The sequence below is a fragment of the Cetorhinus maximus genome, chromosome 4, assembly GCF_964194155.1.
Source record: "Cetorhinus maximus chromosome 4, sCetMax3.hap1.1, whole genome shotgun sequence".
NCBI lineage: Eukaryota > Metazoa > Chordata > Chondrichthyes > Lamniformes > Cetorhinidae > Cetorhinus > Cetorhinus maximus.
Genome location: NC_135882.1, coordinates 100,700,430 through 100,721,977, shown reverse-complemented (window position 1 = coordinate 100,721,977; position 21,548 = coordinate 100,700,430). Strand labels below are relative to the sequence as shown.

Genomic DNA, 21,548 nt, shown 5'->3' with positions numbered 1-21,548 from the left:
TCATGAGAAATGCAGGCACATTTTAAAGTGAAACTAAAACTCAACTTAACTTTTTCTCAACACAGATACAGAAATACAAATCAAACTTAAACATGAAAGCTAAAACTCATTCCTAACACCCACAAATACCAATATAACTTACTTAAACTATCTCCATTTCTTAACACTATTTGCAGATCAACTAAAACATTTTTCTTTCATTTTCTAAACAACGTTTGCCAAACATAGCAACCTTTACTTGTGTTTTGGTTAGAAAAAAAAGTGAAGCACATGATTATGCTAAAAAAACACTTTGTACAAACTTGGAGTCTTCATTGAGTCCCTTTATGCCAAATGTGTACATCTGAACAGCTGTTAAAGTATGCCCACCACCCAAGCCAGAGTAACCCACATACAAAGACTCTACGCCGTCTGTTCAGATGAACTAAACTGTGGAGAATACTGGGGGTTATTGTAACCAAACTCAGCAGGAGGATGCGAGGTTACTCCCTTCAATGGAGACTAAAATTGGGCAGGGTATAATGCAGGTAGCTGACCTGAACCTGCCCATTTTCTGCCCGGCAGATTATGTTACTATTGCTCTTGCTGATTTTGGGAGGCACTTAGAGAAACACCACAGGCTGTATGTAGCGAGTCAGGAGACTGGGAGCAATGGTTCAGGTTCAGGTACAAGTACTGACTGAGCTGGTTGAAGCCTGAAGGACATATCCGTTAGACTGGACATATAGCAAGTGGTGAGAGAACCAAGAGGGTAAAATCCACATGACCTCATCCTCACCAATTTAGCTATCTCAGATACATCTACCTATGACAGTGTTGGTAGGAGCAACAACCACAACATCTTTGTGAAAAGAAAGTCCTATCTTCACACTGAGAATATTGTCTATCATGTTGTTTGGCACTACCACCATGCAAAATGGGATAGATTCAGAACAGAGCTAGCAGCTCAAAACTGAGCACCCATAAGGTGCTGTGGATCATCAGCAGCAACATAATTGTATTGAATTAATCTGTAACTGCTTGGTCTGGCATATCCCTCACTCTGCCATTACCATCAAGCCAGGGGATCAATCCTGGTTCAAAGATGAGTGCAGGAGAGCATGTCAAGAGCAACACAAAACTATTCTAAAACTGAGATGGTGCAGCTTTAACACAGGACTACATGCATGCTAGAAAGCAGCAACAGCATGCTATAGATAATATAAGCAATCCCACAATCAGCAAGTGGATCAGTTCAAAGCTCTGTAGTCCTGTCACATCCAGTCATGAATGGTGGTGGACATTTTAACAACTATTGGGAGGAGGAAGCTCAAAAGACATGCACATTCCCAATGATGGGGGAGCCCAGCATGCCAGTGCAAAAAACAGGCTGAAGTGTTTGCAATCATCTTCAGCCAGATGTGCCAACTGAATGATTTATCTCGGCCTCCTCTTGGTGTTCCCACCATCACAGATGCTAATCTTCAGACAATTCGATTCACTCTGTATGATGTCAAGAAATTGCTGAAGGACTGGATACAGCCAAGGCATTGGGTCCTGAAAATCTTCCTGGCTGTACTGGAGACTTGTGCTCCAGAACTAGCTGCAGCCCTGGCACTGTTCCAGTACAGCTGCAACATTGGAATATACCCAAAAATATGGAAAATTGTCCAGACGTGTCCTCTACACAACAAAAAAAAGAGGGCAAATTCAATCTCAGTCAGGGGATCAATTTCAGGCCCCAATTATCTGAAGCATATTAAAACATAACTTCATTTTAATCATAAATCCTTCTCATTCTTCCTATAGCTGTCTGTTCTATTGAGTGTGACATCAAAAGTAGCTGTACGCCAACAAGTCTAATGGGTGGTTGATGTGCCACTTGGAGAACACAAAAGGATTATAGATGTTCAAACCAAACAGTTTCTTAATTTAATACAAAGCAAATGATGCTGTAGGATTGAAATTTTACTCAATATGTGACACGCAATGTTGCCTCTTTATAAACATGGGTTTACAATGCATACACTAAGGGCATCATGGCACAGAATTTCATTACTAAGCAATGTTTTATTCTGTTTGGATTACAATATTAAATTCATGAAAATCAGCCAGGAAGTTTGAACAGGTTTATAGTTTCAGAATCCCGAAATCTTTCCTGCTAATATTAGTAAATAATTTTCATCTTACCTTTCACTGTCAATTGCACATTTAGGATCATATGGTGGCAAGTTATTGGCAAGGACAATCCCAAGCAACTGGATGCCCACAGAGTTGTCTTTGGTATTCGGATCCCTTCCAGCAAATCGCTCAAAGATCAAGCTGCACAATTTACAACAACATTTTCAAATGTTAAGATAAAAAAATACACTGCCAAAGACTTTTCACAACATAATCTAACATCAGGTGCTACAGTATTGTACATTGTAGAAAGCAACATTTTTTTCCTTTTTCTGCTATTTTATCCTGTTAAGTTTTATATGAGCATGTTGCCAGGAATGGAGAGTTTTAGCTTTGAATACAAGTTGGGATTGTTTTCTTTGGAACAGAGGCGGCTGAGGGCAGAATTAACTGAGATGTATACAAGTGCCAGGCAATGACCATCTCCAACAAGACAGAATCTAACCATCGCCCCTTGACATCAACGGTTTTACCATTGCTGAATCCCCCACGATCAACATCCTAGGGGTTACCATTGACCAGAAACTGAACTGAACGAACATATAAATACTGTGGCTACAAGAGTAGGTCAGAGGCTAGAAATCCTGCAGCGAGTAACTCACCTCCTGACTCCCCCAAAGCCTGTCCACAATCTAAAAGGCAGGAGTGCGTGATGGAATATTCTCCGCTTGCCTGGATGAGTGCAGCTCCAACAACACTCAAGAACCTTGACACCATCCAGAACAAAGCAGCTCGCTTGATTGGCACCCCATCCACAAACATTCACTCCCTCCACCACCAAAACACATTAGCAGCAGTGTGTACCATCTACAAGATGCACTGCACAAACTCACCAAAGTTCCTTCGACAGACCTTCCAAACCCACAACCGCTACCATCTAGAAGGACAAGGGGAGCAGATATGTGGCAAGTTCCCCTCCAAGCTACTCAGCATCCTGACTTGGAAAGATATTACCATTCCTTCAATGTCCTGGGTCAAAACCCTGGAACTCCCTCCCTAACAACACTGTGCGTGTACCTACACCACAGAGACTGCAGCAGTTCAAGGTGGCAGCTCACCACCATCTTCTCAAGGGCAATTAGGGATGGGCAATAAATGCTGGCCTAGCCAGTGATGCCCACATCCCATGAACGAATAAAAAAAAGAGCCGAGATACTGTGAATCAGAAGGATGTGCTTCCATTAGCTGAGAGGTCAATAACTAGGGGGGATAGATTTAAACTAGCTGGCAGGAAGATTAAAAGGGAATCTAGGAGAAACTTTTCATCAAGAGTGTGATGGGGGATCGGGAACTCTCTGCCACTTCACACTGAAAAAAAAACACTTGGGTATATACTTGAGATGGTGTAACCTAGCGGGTTAAAGACCAAGAATTGGAAAGAGAGATTAGGATTGATCGTTCTTTTTCAGCCACCACAGACCCAATGCACTGAATGGAGACTCTTTGTACCACAACTTTTCTATGCTTCTTCTCTATAAATGAGGGGTCAGCCGTAGCTCAGTGCAGCACTGTCGCTTCTGAGTCGGAAGGTCAACGTGTTTAAGTCCCAGTCGAGTGACTTGTGCATAAAATCTAGTTTGACATGCGAGTGCAGCAGTGAGGGAGTGCTGCACTCTTTCAGGTGCTGCCTTTCAGATGGAATGTTAATCCATGGCTGTCCTCTCAGGTTGGCATGATTTTCCAAGAAGTGAAAGGAAGTTATTCCTGGTGCCCTGACAAAAAAAGATTCTGGTCATTATCATATTACTGTTTATGGGACCTTGCTGTGTGAAAATATCACTTTTCCTACATTAATGGCTATAAAGTCATTTGGAACATCTTGACGCTGTAAAAGGCTCTACATAAATGTTAGATTTTGTTTTAGCTTCTGACTGAAACCATTTTCTTCAAAACCTTCTGCACCTGCTTTATTATAGCCTAATATACAGGAAGCATCGCACCACTTGGATTTGTGCAGGTAAAAGTAATGCCAAATGGGCAATCTGATGCAAAACCCACTGCTCACCTGTAAGGGATAGACAGACAATCCTTCCAGCATTCAACTACTGTCTTAATGATTTCCAGGTTGTGCCTGAACACTGCCCTCTTCTCGTGAAAGGAATTCTTCATTAGGAACTCCAAGAGGCGATTCGCCAGGATCTCATTCTTCAGATTTCCCTAACAACAATAATCAAGAATTAACATAACTTAATCTGAGGCCGTACTTCTCATCATCAGAGCATACAGCACAGGAGGCCATTTAGTCCATTGCACCGGTGCCAGCTCTTTGGAAGAACCATCCAATGAGTCCTGCTCCCCTGCTCATTTCCCATAGCTCTGCATTTCTTTCCTTTTCAGACATATACAAACAATTATTTTTTTGAAAGTTACTACTGAATCTGTTTCCACCACCCTTTGAGGTAGTGCATTCCAGGTCACAACTCACTCTAAAATAACTGCTCATCTCAACCCTGGTTCTTCTGCAGGTTACCATAAATGTGTGTTCTCTGATTACTGATCCTCCTGCCAGTGAAAGCAGTTTCTTCTTATTTTCTCTATCAAAACCCTTCATAATTTTGAATACCTCTATTAAACTTCCCTCTGTTCTAAGGAAAACAATCCCAGCTTCTTCAAGTAACTGAAATCCATCATCTCCAGTGCTGTGCTGGTAAATCTTCTCTGCATCCTCTCCAAAAGCTCGATATCCACCCGAAAGAGACACTGGGGCAGATGTCCAAAACCTTTGTCTAAGAGATAGATAGGCTTTCAGGAGCATCTCAAAGGAAGGAGTCAAAATTGACCACAACACTCCAGTTGGAGGGCTTTATAAAAATTTAGCATAATTTTGTGGCTGTTATACTCTATGCCTCTACTCAAAGCAAAGGATGCCTTTGGTCTGTTTGGTTCCTGTACCCCTTTAAAATTATGCCATTGAATTCATTTTGCTTCTCGTCACTCTTCCTTACAAAATGCATCATTTCACACTTCTCTGCAGTAAATTTCATCTGCCACGCATCTGTCCATTTATGTCCTCCTGAATTCCATTACTACCCTCCTTACTGTTTACTACATTTCCGACTCTCATGTTATCTATAAACATTGGAAGTATGCCCCCCTATATCCAATGTCAAATGAAACAATGATCCGAACACCAGCCTCGAGGTGACACCACTGCACACTTCCCTCCAGTCTGAAAAAAAACTACTGTTTTCTATCCCATAGCCAATTTTATATCCAAGGTGTCATTGCTCCTTTAATCCTACATGAATTCAACGCACTTCTATCAATCACCTTTTGAAAGTTCATACACATATCAACTGCACTATTCTCATCAGCCCTCTTCGTTACTGCATTAAAAAAGTCAATCAAGTTTCTTGGACATGATTTTCTTTTAACAAATCCATTATGCATTTCTGTGATCTGAAATGCTCCCTTGGTGCATCTCAGTCTGCTACGTCTGGAAGGTATGCTGCATGCCAATTGTCTCAAATGTCACATTCACTAAAAATCAATCATAAATCATTACCTAAATAAGGATGTCTGCAAGCAAGACTTCAAGTTGACCAGCATCAAGTCAGTGCTTGGAAAGTCTTCACTGCTGACCACAGTGCCTGGAGACAAGCAGTCAGGAAAGGCATGGAAAAAGCAGGGGGCAAAAGAAATGACCAGATGGTGGAAAAGAGAGCCCGCCAGAAGGGAAGGGAAAAAAAAATTAGTCGTCCTTGGGCCAACTCTATTCATCTGTGCCAGCTGCAGAAGGGACTGCCACTCACAAATTCACGTCTACAGACGATGTTCAATACAGAACGGACATATACTCTGGGCGAAGCCCATCGTCTCCCAAGACGGACGGATGCCTAACTAACTAATACAATGGAGCCGCTTTCTTGTTTAAATATTCTCGGACTTAAAAAAAACATTAAAAAACTAGTACTTGTAAAGATCAAATAACAAATCTGCTCAAATATTTTCTATTCAAAATATAACCAATAAACAAACAGTAACATCATTAAAAACAACCACATGCATACTTTTCAAGGTATGTGCATATGCAAAACATTGAAGAATTTTCACAACATTCCAGTGATAAGACCATAAAACATAGGAGCAGAAATTAGGCCATTTGGCCCATCGAGTCTGCTCCGCCATTCAATCATGGCTGATAGGTTTCTCAACCCCATTCTCCCGCCTTCTCCCCGTAACCTTTGATCCCCTTACCAATCAAGAACCTATCTATCTTGGTCTTAAATACACTCAATGACCTGGCCTCCACAGCCTTCTGTGGCAATGAATTCCATAGATTCACCACTCTTTGGCTAAAGAAGTTTCTCCTCATCTCTGTTCTAAAAGGTCTTCCCTTTACTCTGAGGCTGTGCCCTCGGGTCCTAGTCTCTCCTACTAATGGAAACATCTTCCCCATGTCCATTCTATCCAGGCCTTTCAGTATTCTGTAAGTTTCAATCAGATCCCCCCATATCCTTCTAAACTCCATCGAGTATAGACCCAGAGTCCTCAAACGTTCCTCATATGTTAAGCCTTTCATTCCTGGGATCATTCTCGTGAGCCTCCTCTGGACCCTCTCCAGGGCCAGAACATCCTTCCTGAGATACGGGGCCCAAAATTGCTCACAATATTCTAAATGTGGTCTGACCAGAGCCTTATAAAGTCTCAGCAGCACATCCCTGCTTTTATATTCTAGTCCTCTCGAAATAAATGCCAACATTGCATTTGCCTTCCTAACTACCGACTCAACCTGCAAGTTAACTTTAAGAGAATCCTAGACTAGGACTCCCAAGTCCCTTTGCACTCCAGATTTCTGAATTCTCTCCCCATTTAGAAAATAGTCTCTGCCTCTATTCTTCCTACCAAAGTGCATGACCTCACACTTCCCCATGTTGTATTCCATCTGCCACTTCTTTGCCCATTCTCCTAACCTGTCCAAATATTTCTGCAGCCTCCCCACCTCCTCAATACTACCTGTCCCTCCACCTATCTTTGTATCATCTGCAAACTTAGCCAGGAAATCCCTCAGTTCCTTCATCTGGATCATTAATGTATAAAGTGAAAAGTTGTGGCCCCAACACTGACCCCTGCAGAACTCCACTAGTCACCGGCCGCCATCCTGAGAAGGACCCCCTTATCCCCACTCTCTGCCTCCTGCCAGACAGCCAATCTTCTATCCATGCTAGTACCTTGCCTCTAATACCATGGGCTCTTATCTTACTGAGCAGCCTCCTGTGCGGCACCTTGTCAAAGGCCTTCTGGAAGTCCAAGTAGATAACATCCATTGGCTCTCCTTTGTCTAACCTACTCGTTACCTCCTCAAAGAATTCTAACAGATTTGTCAGGCATGACCTCCCCTTGATGAAACCATGCTGACTTTGCCCGATTTTACCATGAACTTCCAAGTATTCTGAAATCTCATCCTTAATAATGGACTCAAAAAATCTTACAACGACCGAGGTCAGGCTAATCAGCCTGTAATTTCCCGTCTTTAGCCTCACTCCCTTCTTAAAAAGGGGGGTTACATTAGCGATTTTCCAGTCCTCTGGGATCCTCCCCGACTCCAGTGATTCCTGAAAGATGCTGCATCTCCAGCAAAGTGAGCAACAAAAATGATTCTGGCAGCAGTATTCTCCTGTCAGTCAATCATGTGAAGTCTGTTCCATAGGCAAAAGATTGTCCAGGAGACAACAACTTGCAATTATACAGCACTTTTAAGGTAGTAAAATGTCCCAAGGCACTTCACAGGTACATTATCAAAAAAAATTTGACTCCAAGCCACATAAAGAGATATTGGGGCAGATGTCCAAAAATTTGGACCAAGAGATAGGCTTTCAGGAGCATCTCAAATGAAGGAAGAGAGGCAGAGTATTTTAGGAGAGAATTACTGAGTTTAGACTTTGGCAACTGAAGGCACGGCAGCCAAGAGTGGAGCGGCTGAAATCGGTGATGCTCAAGAGGCCGATGAAGGTGCGCAGTTATCAGAGTGTTGTAGAGCATGGATATGTGGCTAGAAGCTCATCTTGGAATCAAATATGATGCCAAGGTTGCAAATAGTCTGGTTCAACTCAACATAGTTGTCAGGGAGAGGGATGGTGTCGGTGGCTAGGGAATGGAGTTTTCACAGGGTCCAAAGACGATAGTTTCGGCCTTCCCAATATTGAATTGGAAGAAATTTCTACTTATCCAGTAGTGGATATTGAATAGGCATTCTGACATTTTAAAGATGGTGGAAAGGTCAAGAGAGGTGGTGGTGAGGTAGAGTTGGGTGTCATCAGTATACTGGTGAAAACTGACGCTGTGTTTTTGGATGAGGTCACCAAGCAGCATCACTTGAATGAGAAATAAGAAGGACCAAATGGCGAGATGAGAAGTTATTGCAGGTGACTGTCTGGCTATGAGTGAATAGTTAAGAATGGAACGAGGGGAGTGCAGTCCCACCCAGCTAGATGACAGTCGAGAGATGTTGGGGGAAGGATGGTGTGGTCAACCGTGTCATAGGCTGAAGACACAATGAGAAGGATATGGGGAGATTTTTTAACCTTTGTCACAATCACATAGGATATAATTTTTGACTTGGATAAGAGGCATTTCAGTACTGTGATAGGTGTGAAAAACAGATTGGAACAATTCAAACATGGTATTCTAGGAAGTTCAAAAACTTTGGAGAGGAAAGGGAGGTTGGAGAGAGGGCTGTAATTTTCTAGGCAAATTTGCAAGGAGATCAAGGGTATTTTTTCAGAAAAGGGGTAATGATAGCAGACTTGAAAGAGAGGATGACAATTCTGATGAGACAGAACTGTTAACATGTCAACTGTTCAGCGAACATGGGAGCCAGGAAAGGAAGTTGGGCAGTTTCATGGGAATGGGTTCAAGAAAGCAAGAGGTGGACCTCCTGGGCATGCTGAGCTCAAAGATGGCTTGAGGGGATACAAGAGAAAACTAGGGAAATATGCAACTTTGGGGTGAGAGAAGGGGAAGCCTCAAAGAAAGTTTGTCTCGTTGGGCTAGGGGAAGGGAGGGAAGCAGCAGAAAGAGCTGATCAGATGATCTCAATCTTAGTGACAAAGAAATCCATGGGCTCCTTGCACTCGTTAGAAGTGAGGGTGGAGGAGACAGCGGGAAAGGGTTTAAGAAAATGGTTTGCAGTAGAGAAGAAACTGATCCTGCAATAGTAAATAGTTTGGCAAATGAAAGCAGGACCTGATAATGCTTTATTTGGTCTAGCCAGTTATGCCGATGAATGGTTAAACCAGTTACATTGTTTAAGATTGAATACCTTGGACTTAAGGTAGTGGGGATGAGGTGCATTCTAGGGGGTAACAGCCAAGGTGAGAGAGTGTAATGGTTTTAGTTTGGGCTAGGATATCAAAGGTGAGGGTGTCGTTGAGCTGATCGGCAATTGCAGGAATGTTGAGGACAAAGGCCAAAGGCTAGACTGTTCGGAATTTGAAAGCACAGTTGAGTGAGCTGGGAGAGAAATTTAACCATCTGGTTCACTAATGTCCTTCAGGGAAGGAAATCTGTCATCCTTACCTGGTCTGGCCTACATGTGACTCCAGACTCTCAGTAATGTGGTTGACTCAAATGCCCTCTGAAATGGCCTAGCAAGCCACTCAGTTGTAACAAACCGCTACAAAGACAAAAAAACGGAATGAAGCCAGATGGACCACCCGGCATCGATTAGGCACTGAAAACGATAATCGCAACCCTGTTGACTCTGCAAAGTCCTCCTTACTAACATCTGGGGGCTAGTGCCAAAATTGGGAGAGCTGTCTCACAGACTAGTCAAGCAACAGCCTGACATAGTCAACCTCACGGAAACATACCTTATAGGTAATGTCCCAGACACCACCACCACTATCTCTGCGTATGTCCTGTCCCACCGACAGGACAGACCCAGCAGAGGTGGCGGCACAGTGGTATACAGTTGGGAGGGAGTTTCCCTGGGAATCCTCAACATCGACGCCGGACCCACGAAGTCTCATGGCATCAGGTCAAACATGGGCAAGGAAACCTCCTGATTACCACGTACCACCCTCCCTCAGCTGATGAATCAGTGCTCCTCCATGTTGAACATCACTTGGAGGAAGCACTGAGGGTGGCAAGGGCGCAGAATGTTCTCTGGGTGAGGGACTTCAATGTCCATCGCCAAGGGTGGCTCGGTAGCAACAAGAGTGACGGAGCTGGCTGAGTCCTAAATGGCATAGCTGCTAGATTGGGTCTGCGGTGGGTGGTGAGGGAACCAAGAGGGAAAAACATACTTGACCTCATCCTCACCAATCTGCCTGCCGCAGATGCATCTGTCCATGACAGTATCAGTTGCAGTGACCACCGCACTGTCAGTCATTGTGGAGATGAAGTCTCGCCTTCACACTGAGGATACCCTCCATCGTGTTGTGTGACAGTACCACCGTGCTAAATGGGATAGATTTCAAACAGATCTAGCAACTCAAGACTGGGCATCCATGTGGCACTATGGGCCATCAGCAGTAGCAGAATTGTACTCAAACACAATCAGTAACCTCATGGCTCGGCATATCCCCCACTCTACCATTACCATCAAGCTAGGAGATCAACCCTGGTTCAATGAAGAGTGCAGGAGGGCATGCCAGGAGCAGCACCAGGCTTACCTAAAAATTAGGTGTCAACCTGGTGAAACTATAAAACAGCACTACTTGCATGCCAAACAGCATAAGCAGCAAGTGATAGACAGAGCTAAGTGATCCCACAACCAACGGACCAGATCTAAGCTCTGCAGTTCAGCCACATCCAGTCTTGAATGGTGGTGGACAATTAAACAACTCACTGGAGGAGGTGGCTCCACAAATATCCCCAACCTCAATGATGGAGCAGCCCAGCACAGCAGTGAAAAAGAAAAGGTTGAAGCATTCGCAACAATCTTCAGCCAGAAGTGCCTCCTCCGGAGGTCCCCAGCATCACAAATGCCAACTTTCAGCCAATTTGATTCACTCCACATATCAAGAAATGGCTGAAGGCACTGGATACTGCAAAGGCTCTGGAACCTCGCAACATTCTGGCAACAGTACTGAAGAACTTGCCACACCCCTAGCCAAGCTGTTTCAGTACAGCTACAACACTGGCATCTACCTGGCTATGGGAAAATTGCCCAGGTATGTCATGTACACAAAAAGCAGGGCAAATCCAACCCAGCCAATTATAACCCCATCAGTCTACTCTCCATCATCAGTAAAGTAATGGAAGGGGTCATCAACAGTGCTATCAAGCAGCACTTGCTTAGCAATAACCTGCTCAATGATGCCCAGTTTGGGTTCCACCAGAGCCACTCAGCTTCTGACCTCATTACAGCCTTGGTTCAAACATGGACAAAAGAGCTGAACTCCCGAGGTGAGGTGAGAGTGACTGCCCTTGACATCAAGGCAGCATTTGACAGAGTTGACAGCATTTGGCATCAAGGAGCCCTAGCAAAACTGGAATCAATGGGAATCAGGGGGAAAACTCTCTGCTGGTTGGAGTCATACCTAGCACAAAGGAAGATGGTTGTAGTTGTTGGAGGTCAGTCATATCTCAGCTCTAGGGCATCACTGCAGGAGTTCCTCAGGGTAGTGTCCTAGGCCCAACCATCTTCAGTTGCTTCATCAATGACCTTCCTTCCATCGTAAGGTCAGGAGTGGGGATGTTCGCTGATGATTGCATAATGTTCAGCACCATTCGCAACTCCTCAGGTACTGAAGCAGTCCATGTCCAAATACAGCAAGACCTGGACAATATCCAAGCTTGGGCTGACAAGCAGCAAGTAACATTCGCACCACACAAGTGTCAGGCAATTACCATCTCCAACAAGAGAGAATCCAACCCCTTGATGTTCAATGACATTACTATCACTGAATCCCCCACTATCAACAGCACCTTCCAAACCCTCGACCACTACCACCTCGAAGGACAAGGGCAGCAGATAGATAGATGGGGGCACCACCACCTGGAAGATCCCCTCCAAGTCACTCACCATCCTGACTTGGAAATGTCAGGAACTTGGAAATCCTGGAACTCCCTTCCTAACAGCACTGTGGGTGTACTTACATCACACGGACTGCAGCAGTTCAAGAAGGTAGGTCACCACCACCTTCTCAAGGGCATCTAGGGATGGGCAATAAATGCTGGCCCAGCCAGTGAAGCCCACATCCCGTGAATGAATTACAAAAAAAGTAGGAAGTAAGCTTGATTGGGGGGGGTGGAGAAGAGGATGGAGAGTGACACAAGGAAGTGATTAGTTGACCTTGTCTGTGGTTGGCACAATGAGCCATGTGAGATGGCATAGTCAAGAGGGTAGCTGTGACTGTGCGTTGGGAAAGCAGTTAACTCAGGCCAGAGAGCATGATAGATTAAGATTGAAATCACTGAGGATGAGAAGTTGCTTGGTACAGATGCTGAGAGAAAGCAGTGAAGATATTGCATATAGATGGTGCGTGGAGCTCACATACTTACCCATGAATCATGTCTCCAAGCAAGAGCTCTGTCAACAGCAGTAAAAGAATTGAACAGTCAAATGCTATAAAACAGAATTATTTATCCTTGACCTTGTCTGAAAATGCTGCAAATATTTTCAGTGTATCTCTGCAACCTCCTCCAGCTCTACAACTCATTGATATCTGTGTTCCTCCAACACTGCTCTCAGACTCCCCTGAATTCGATCATTACACTAGCATCTAGGGCCTAAGCTCTTCAATTCCTTTCCTAACCTCACCACCTGCTGATCACTCCTTCCTCCTTTTGAGGCACTCCTTGAAACTTACCTCTTTGACCAAGCTTTTGGTGTCCTGTTCTATTATTTCTTTATGTAGTTCGGTCTCAAATTTTGTTCGGTAACAATCCTGTGAAGTGGCTTGGGCCATTTTACTACATAGAAATGCAAGTTGTATTGTTGCTATTGAATTGGACATTTTAAACAGCTTGCCATGAGTAACCATAGTTCTAATAAGCTTGTAGTTCGGGAGTTGGACTTTAACGTCTCCAGGACAAAGCAGCCCACTTGATCGGCACCCCATCCACCAACCTAAACATTCAGTCCATCCACCAATGATGCACAGTAGCAGCAGTGTGCACTATATACAAGATGCACTGTAGCAATTCACCAAGGTTCCTCTGATAGCACCTTCCAAACCGCAACCTCTAATACCTGGAAGGACAAGGGCAGCAGACACATGGAACACCATCACCTGCAAGCTCCCCTCCAAGCCACACATCATCCTGACTTGGAACTATATCTCCCGTTTCTGCACGGTCACTGGATTGCTATCTCCTTACAGTGATCTCAGACTAATTGACTTCAGTGCACTCAAGATTCAGATTAACAACCTGACTTCGGAGTTGCATTAAACGTTTTGGTATTATATTTATATTATTTTGTAACCATCACCTGCATTGGACATCACTTTGCATTGATACAAAAGCAGCAATTTGTCAAAACGGTAAAATACAACAAAAACAGACAGCACCTTGAGATGTCCAACACACTCTTACCAGACTTCCTTCGCATTTTCCATTTTACTATTACAAATGCTATTTCTTCATTCATATAATAAGGTTACATGATACAGTTACTTCTTTCAGTAAACACATTTCTTAATTATAAACAAAATGGTGGAAGCAACCTGTGTACTGGTGTATCATCACATCATAGCATGAAATGATGGGACACAGATTCAATTCCCCACTCCGCTGAGCTCCTTATGTTGTGCATGTATTCTGATGGCACCATTCTCTACCTCACCACCACTTCTCTTGACCCCTCCACTGCCTCTGATTCGTCATGTAGGTTAGACAAAGGAGAGCCAATGGACGTTATCTACTTGGACTTCCAGAAGGCCTTTGACAAGGAGGCTGCTCAGTAAGATAAGAGCCCATGGTGTTAGAGGCAAGGTACTAGCATGGATAGAAGATTGGCTGTCTGGCAGGAGGCAGAGAGTGGGGATAAGGGGGTCCTTCTCAGGATGGCGGCCGGTGACTAGTGGAGTTCTGCAGGGGTCAGTGTTGGGACCACATCTTTTCACTTTATACATCAATGATCTAGATGAAGGAACTGAGGGCATCCTGGCTAAGTCTGCAGATGATACAAAGATAGGTGGAGGGACAGGTAGTATTGAGGAGGAGGGGAGGCTGCAGAAGGATTTGGACAGGTTAGGAGAATGGGCAAAGAAGTGGCAGATGGAATGCAACGTGGGGAAATGTGAGGTCATGCACTTTGGTAGGAAGAATAGAGGCATAGACTATTTTCTAAATGGGGAGAGAATTCAGAAATCTGGAGTGCAAAGGGACTTGGGAGTCCTAGTCCAGGATTCTCTTAAGGTTAACTTGCAGGTTGAGTCGGTAGTTAGGAAGGCAAATGCAATGTTGGCATTTATTTCGAGAGGACTAGAATATAAAAGCAGGGATGTGCTGCTGAGACTTTATAAGGCTCTGGTCAGACCACATTTAGAATATTGTGAGCAATTTTGGGCCCCGTATCTCAGGAAGGATGTTCTGACCCTGGAGAGGGTCCAGAGGAGGTTCACGAGAACGATCCCAGGAATGAAAGGCTTAACATATGAGGAACGTTTGAGGACTCTGGGTCTATACTCGATGGAGTTTAGAAGGATGAGGGGGGATCTGATTGAAACTTACAGAATACTGAAAGGTCTGGATAGAGTGGACGTGGGGAAGATGTTTCCATTAGTAGGAGAGACTAGGACTCGAGGGCTTTTTCTTTTGCACTTTTATTGAAAATCCTGAGTGAGGTCACCTTGTTGGGTATATACTCTCCATTAATGAAGCATGACATTGGCAACAATAATTGCATGCACATTTCTTTATTCCTTCACAGAAGGAATCTAAACAAAATGTAGCTGAGAATATACAACAGGAAATTACAATTTAATATTTCTGTAGTCAATGATAAGAGCACCAAAACATCATTCGGCACAAATATTATGAAACAGATCCATTAAAGATATTCTGTACCTTTGGGGTGGCCACACTTGTCCAGGATAGAACTGTAACCACAATTTCCACCACCATGTAGTGAATGCCATCACCTCCATTATTGCCAGAAACCACTAATTGCAGCAGGGGCCCCAACCATTCCTGGGCATACGGTTGGAAAATCTACAAAGCAATAAGATTTAATTGACATTAGCTCAAAAGGATTCAGATGAATTCTTTCAGTCCAGAACTATAATTATTGAAACTAATCTTGCATATCATAAACATTGCTTAATGAAATCCTTAGCTTTCATTAAAATAGCGAGTAAAAGAACATTTTGCTAAATATCTCAGGCTTCTAGGTCCATGGTCTAGAATTATAGATTTATGCCATGTGCTTGTGAAAAGAAAATAAATTCTCGTTACATCTGCCTTGTGAAATTAGAATTTTATTTGCCAACCCTAAGTTGATGGAACTGTAAGAAAGAATGTAATTACAGCAAGACATACTTAAAAGAGGCAGTTTCTATTATCAACACGGACATAGGAATTTATAATGGTAAAGTTGACAATATGCTGCATCAATGTAAGATTTTAATTATATCGATAATAGTCAAGGATCATTTACATATATGATATATTTACCTTAGGTCAGCAGCAGCATTTCTCCATAAAAACTGTGTAAACTATGCACAAATGCAAATTTGCTAAATATTTCATTTTAATGCAGAAATTCTAAAATTGACTTGTGGTAAATGAACCCAAAAATTGATGGTTCAGGGCCAATAATATATGCACCAATTTTTTGTGATAAAGTATGAGAATGCAAAAGTCATCACTGTGAGTTTTTGATATCCTGGTAATCAGGAGGCATTCTGAGTGAAAGTTGGATAATGCCCTGCAGGAGGGAAGGGAAATGCAATGCCCAAGGGAAGGAAAGTCAACTTGGCGTGCACTTTTGTGGTTAGTTGCTCACTGGTATAGGCAAAGACTTGGAGTTAGCTTGTCCACCCAACCCGACAAACAGAATATCAGCAGAAAAATCTCAGCATAGTAAGTGAATCATAGATTTTCACAGAGAAGCAAATATATTAAAAAAAGCTAATAAACTTAGGACCTCCTCAGTGTTAACAATAAGCTTTGCAATGAAGAGTCGGATATTTAACGGTGTTGCAGAGTTTCCCAATTTTCCATGCAGAAATTTCATCCAGGGTGGAAGCTTCCCCTGTATTGGAAAGATTACAAGGAAATCACTTTCATGTTAAATCCAAAATATCAATATTTTGCCATATTAAGAAAATGAGATTATGATGAAATTATTTGTCCATGTGTCAGTTTGGTTTAGTTGCATTGGAGTCAGAGGGTTAAGATTGAAAAACCTGAGCCCAAAATCTAGGCTGACACTCTGATGAGTTGGCTGTAAGAGATCCCACAACACTATTCAAAAAAAGAGAAGGGAGCTAATCTGGCCAGTTCACATTGTTCAATCAACACTACAGAAACAGGCTAACTGGACTTTATAATAAAAACAGAAAATCAATGAAATACTCAGCAGCTCAGCCTGCATCTGTGAAGTGAGAAACAGAACTAACATTTCAGATTGGATAAATTTGAGTTCTGATGAAAGGGCATAGACCTGAAATGTTACATCTGTTTCCCTCCACAGATGCTGCCCGACCTGAGTATTTCCAGTATTCTCTGTTTTTATTTCTGAGATTTCCGGAATCCACAGTATTTTGCCTTTGTATTAACTGGTCATTATCTCAGCTGCTGCATGAGATCTTACTGTACACAAACTGGCTGCACATTGGTCTCCTATGAACACATTTCAAAAGTAATTAATTGGTTGTAACGTGCTTTAGGAAATTTCGTGGCCTTGGGATACAAATAAATTTATTTTTCTTTATTTAGATAAATAGATCTTTTTAAAACTTTCATGCATAAATATACAAGGAGAAATATTGGTTCACACATTTGATTTGAACTGCATGACGCAGGCTCTGTCAATTTTCCGCAGGCAGACAGCTGGGCACACCAATACCCAAGTGGGTTTCTACAATTAGATCGATGAGGATTGTAGCGCTAATTGAATGAATTTTTCCCTCAAAACATTTTAGACCTATATTAGTTTGAATTTGTTTCAGGGTCGTGTGTGACATAGAATCAGCAAATTAAATAGTTGTATTACAATTGATTTTCTAACCTCCTCAACTTTTGGTGTGATGTTAGCCTTCTGCATGTGTTTGATTAAAGCAGTCATGGTTGTCATACACTCGTGCTGATTCATCTCATCCATCTCGAGTTCCACAATGTCATTCTGCACAACATTTGACTCCAATAATTCCTGCAGGAATAGAGAAGAAAGTTATGAGGCCTTAAACTTTCCAACTAGTTGTTATTTTGAATGTAACTACAATCTTTAGCTTGCAGTTTATAATCAAAAACAATTTTCCAAAAACATATGAAAAATGAGTCAGAAAGCCAGTGTGAATGACGATTCAAATTTTGAACTTTTCTGACATGTCATACAGCAATAGATGGTGTTCAAACAGCTTCTGTTGTATGATGATTCAAAATTAATTCTTACAGATGCGATTTAGCTAAAGTGGACTGGAAACAGCCACTTGAAGGTAAATCGGTGTCAGATCAGTGAGAGGCATTCAAGGAAGAAATAGTGAGGGTTCAGAGCAAGTATGGTCCTTTAAAGAAAAAGTGTGAGACTAACAAATCCAGAACCCCCTGGATGTCAAGGGGCTGAAAGAGAGGATAAAGAAAAAAAGGGAAATTTATGACAGATACTGAGGGACGAATACTGCAGAAAACTTAAAGGAGTATAAAAACTGAAGGGGTAAAACTAAAAAGGAACTTAGGAAAGCAAAGAGAGGGCATCAAAAAATGTTGGCAAGGGAAGACACAAAAGATTTTTTATAAATACATAAAGCGTATGATAATTAAAGTAAGAATAGGGCCTATTAGGGACCATAAGGGTAACCTGTGCACAGAGGCAGAGGGTGTTGGTATGGTTCTTGATGAACACTTTTGTGATGTTTTCACAAAATAGAGGGATGATACAGATCCCTGCAATCAAGGAGGAAGGATGCGAAAAATATAAAATTATGAGAGAGGTAAGCATTAAGGGGTTTAACATCTTTTGAGGTGGATAAAACCCCATACCCAGACAAAATGTATCCTAGCTGTTAAGGGAAGCAAGAAGAAGAAATAGTAGAGGCTCTGACCATAATTTTCCAATCCTCTCTGGATATAAGTGTGATGTCAGAGGACAGGAGGACAACTAACATTGTACCACTGCATGCAAAGGGAGAAAGGGATAGACTGAGTAATTACAGGGCAGTCAATCTAACCTCAGTAGAGAGAAAACTACTGGAAAAAAATTCTGAGGGATAGGATATATCTCCATTTAGAGACACAAATTAATCATACAGTCAGCACAATTTGTTAAGGCAAGATCATGTCTGACAGGTAACAAGGAGAGTCGATAAGGGTAGTGCATTTGATGTAGTCTATATGGATTTTAGCAAGGTTTTTGATAACGTTTCACATGACAACTGATCATGAAATTAAAAGTCCATGGGATCCTAGACAAAGTGGCAAGTTGGATCCAAAATTGGCTCTAAAGCAGGACACAAAGGGTGTGTTTGTGACTGGAAGACTGTTTCCAGTGAAGTTCCTCAGGGCTCAGTATTAGGCCTCTTGGTTTTTGTCGTGTATATGAATGATTGGGCTTGAAAGTAAGGGGTATGATTAAGAAATTTGCAGATGATACAAAAATTGATTGTGTGGCTGATAATGACGGAGGAAGTTGTAGACTGGAGGAAGATATCAATGAACTAGTCAGGTCAATGGAACTATAGTAAATGGAGTTTAATTTGGTGGAGTGTGAGGTAATATATTTGGGAAAGGCTAACAACGCAAGGGGATACACAATAAATGGTAGGATACTCAAGTGTAGAGGAATGAGGGTCTTGGAGTGCATTTTCACAGATCCCTGAAGGTGGTTGGACAGATTGAAATGGTGGTCAAGAGAGTATATGGGATACTTACCTTTATTAGCTGGGGACTAGAATACAAGAGCTGGGAGGTTCTGCTGGAACTGTATAAAAATACTAAATTAGACTAGACCTGAAGTACTGCATACAATTCTGGTCACTGCACTATAGGGAAGATGTGATAGCACCAGACAGGGTACAAAGAAGGTTTATGAAGATATCGCCTGGACTGGAGAATTTTAGTTACGAAGAAAGATTGGATAGACTCGGGTTGTTTTCTATGAACAGAGAAAACCGAAGGGAGACTTAATTGAAGTGCATAAAATTATGAGGGATCTAGGTGGAGTGGATAGGAAGGCCCTACTTCCTTTGGTTGAGAGATTCATAACCAGCGGGCACACATTTGGGAAGAGGTAGGAGGATAAAGAGGGGGTTCAAGGGAAAAGTTTTTCCACCTAGAGAGTGGTGGAGATCTGGAGCTCACTGCTTAAAAGAGTGGTACAGGCAGAAACCCTCATAACATTTAGAAAGTGTTTGGATATGCTACAAGACTACGGACCAAAAGCTGGAAAGTAGGACTAGGCTGGATGGTTATTTGTGGCTGGCACGGACACGATGGGCCAAATGACTGCCTTCCGCATTGTAAATTTCTATGATTTGGAGAAAAAAAACAGCCTTGTCAGCACGCACTCTGCATTTGGTCAGGTCTACATTGTTCAACCTCCACATAAAATAAATTCACTGGGTTGCTGTTGTGAGGATTTCTTCAAGCACAAAACTGTCAAATACTTTACTTTGAGCTGCTAGTTCTAGGCAATAATGCTGTGTGAATGAATGCAAATGACACTGCAGCTATCTTGCAGCTAAGCTCAAAAGAAATCGTTTGCACATTGGTTTGTGGGATTACTGCAGCATAAGCAGAAAGAGTTTTCCTTTACCTAATGGAAAAATTAATTCCTATTCCAAGGAAATCAAGGGATAGGGCAGAAAAGTAGAGTTGAGGCCACAAACTAACCATAATACTATTGAATATTGGAGTGGGCTCAAGAGGTCATATGGCCTATTCCTGTTCCTATTGTACTTATGTACTTCACATTTAATTATCTGTTGGTTGGCAATACCTTACTTGAAGTTTTACTATCAAACAAAACAATTAAGTGGCTGGATATATTTGAATGCCTCACAAGAAGACATAGGTTCCATCAACATCAACCAAATGTACTTAACATTCACGTAGGAAGCACAGAATAAAAGGTTACATTTTGACACTGATTTCAAAGGGGAAAATCTTTGGCTTGGCGAGCGGGGGCAGGGCCCGCTCGCCAAAGCATAAAATGACGTAGGGTGACATTGGGCGTGCGTCCTGACATCACCGCACGTCATTTAGATTTCAGTTTGGCAGGCACGTAGCCAACTCGCCAAACTGTCAAAGGCCTATTAAGGCCATTTAACTAACAATTAAAATAATTAATAGAGTTGCCCGTCCAACCTTAAGGTTGGCGGGCAGGTGAAGAGCCCAGATGGCCTTTGCATTTTTCATGGAACCTCATCCACGGGTGGGATGAGGTTGCATGAATGATTTTAAATTTTCTCAAAAGTTTTTATTGAAATTAATGCACATGTCCCAGCTCATGTGACAGTTTCACATGTCATAAAAATTTTTTCAACACTTTATTGAACTGTTAAAACTAATCTCCCTGAGGCACCTTTGTGCCTCAGGGAGATTTCTGCGTTCTTTCGTGTGCATGCGCGAAAGAGCACACTCCTGACTCAGGAAACCCCCCCACCTGCCCGCACAGGGATCGCACAGCGCTTCTGGGTGCGTGTCACGCTGGGTGGGTTTTAATTGGCCTGCCCACATAAAATGGCAGCGCAGACCCGATCAGGTGCGCCAATCAGATCCACGCCTGGCCCTGCACAAGCCACCCGACGGGGGAAAAATTCTACCCAAGGTAAAATTTTGGCAGCGACTTCCTGAGACAAATGAAATTCAAAAACATTTTCAAACAAAACTTTTGGACATGGTCATCAAACTTTGCTTCTAAATGGCAAATGTGTGCTCGAATGGAAACTATTTTACTATGATGATCACTTACTGTCAAAGCAGCAATAATCATGAAGGGCTTAAAAAGAGCAAAGAAAGAAATGGAGATGAATCCACATATTGTATCTAAAGAATATCCAATCAAATTTCATAAAGAATGACAGGTTCACTGATAAAGTGTCACACAAAAGGTTACTACACACGTTAACAGTTCATGTGTTAGGTAACATATTAGCACAGAGGACTTGGTAACCAACAGGAAACAGTCAGGACAAAAAGGGTCATTTTCAGGTTACCATGCTATAACTGGAGGAGTGCTGGGATTTCAACTGCTTACAATTTTATATTAATGACTTGGATGAAGGAAACGACTCAATTGCAGCCAAATTTGCTGACAATACAAAGATAGGTAAGAA

At 42.4% G+C, this 21,548-nt stretch overlaps 1 protein-coding gene across 1 annotated transcript in view; it reads right to left on the bottom strand.

Moving 5' to 3' along the window:
* Positions 1-21,548, bottom strand: part of prkdc (protein kinase, DNA-activated, catalytic subunit) — a 238,827-nt gene that overhangs the window by 104,638 nt on the left and 112,641 nt on the right. Inside the window, exons 47-51 of the mRNA XM_078540537.1 lie at positions 17,285-17,425; positions 16,199-16,306; positions 15,121-15,264; positions 4,166-4,317; positions 2,170-2,301 (exon numbers count right to left, since the gene is read on the bottom strand). Of these exons, the coding sequence (XP_078396663.1) occupies positions 2,170-2,301; positions 4,166-4,317; positions 15,121-15,264; positions 16,199-16,306; positions 17,285-17,425 (677 nt within the window). The remainder of the gene's footprint in view (positions 1-2,169; positions 2,302-4,165; positions 4,318-15,120; positions 15,265-16,198; positions 16,307-17,284; positions 17,426-21,548) is intronic.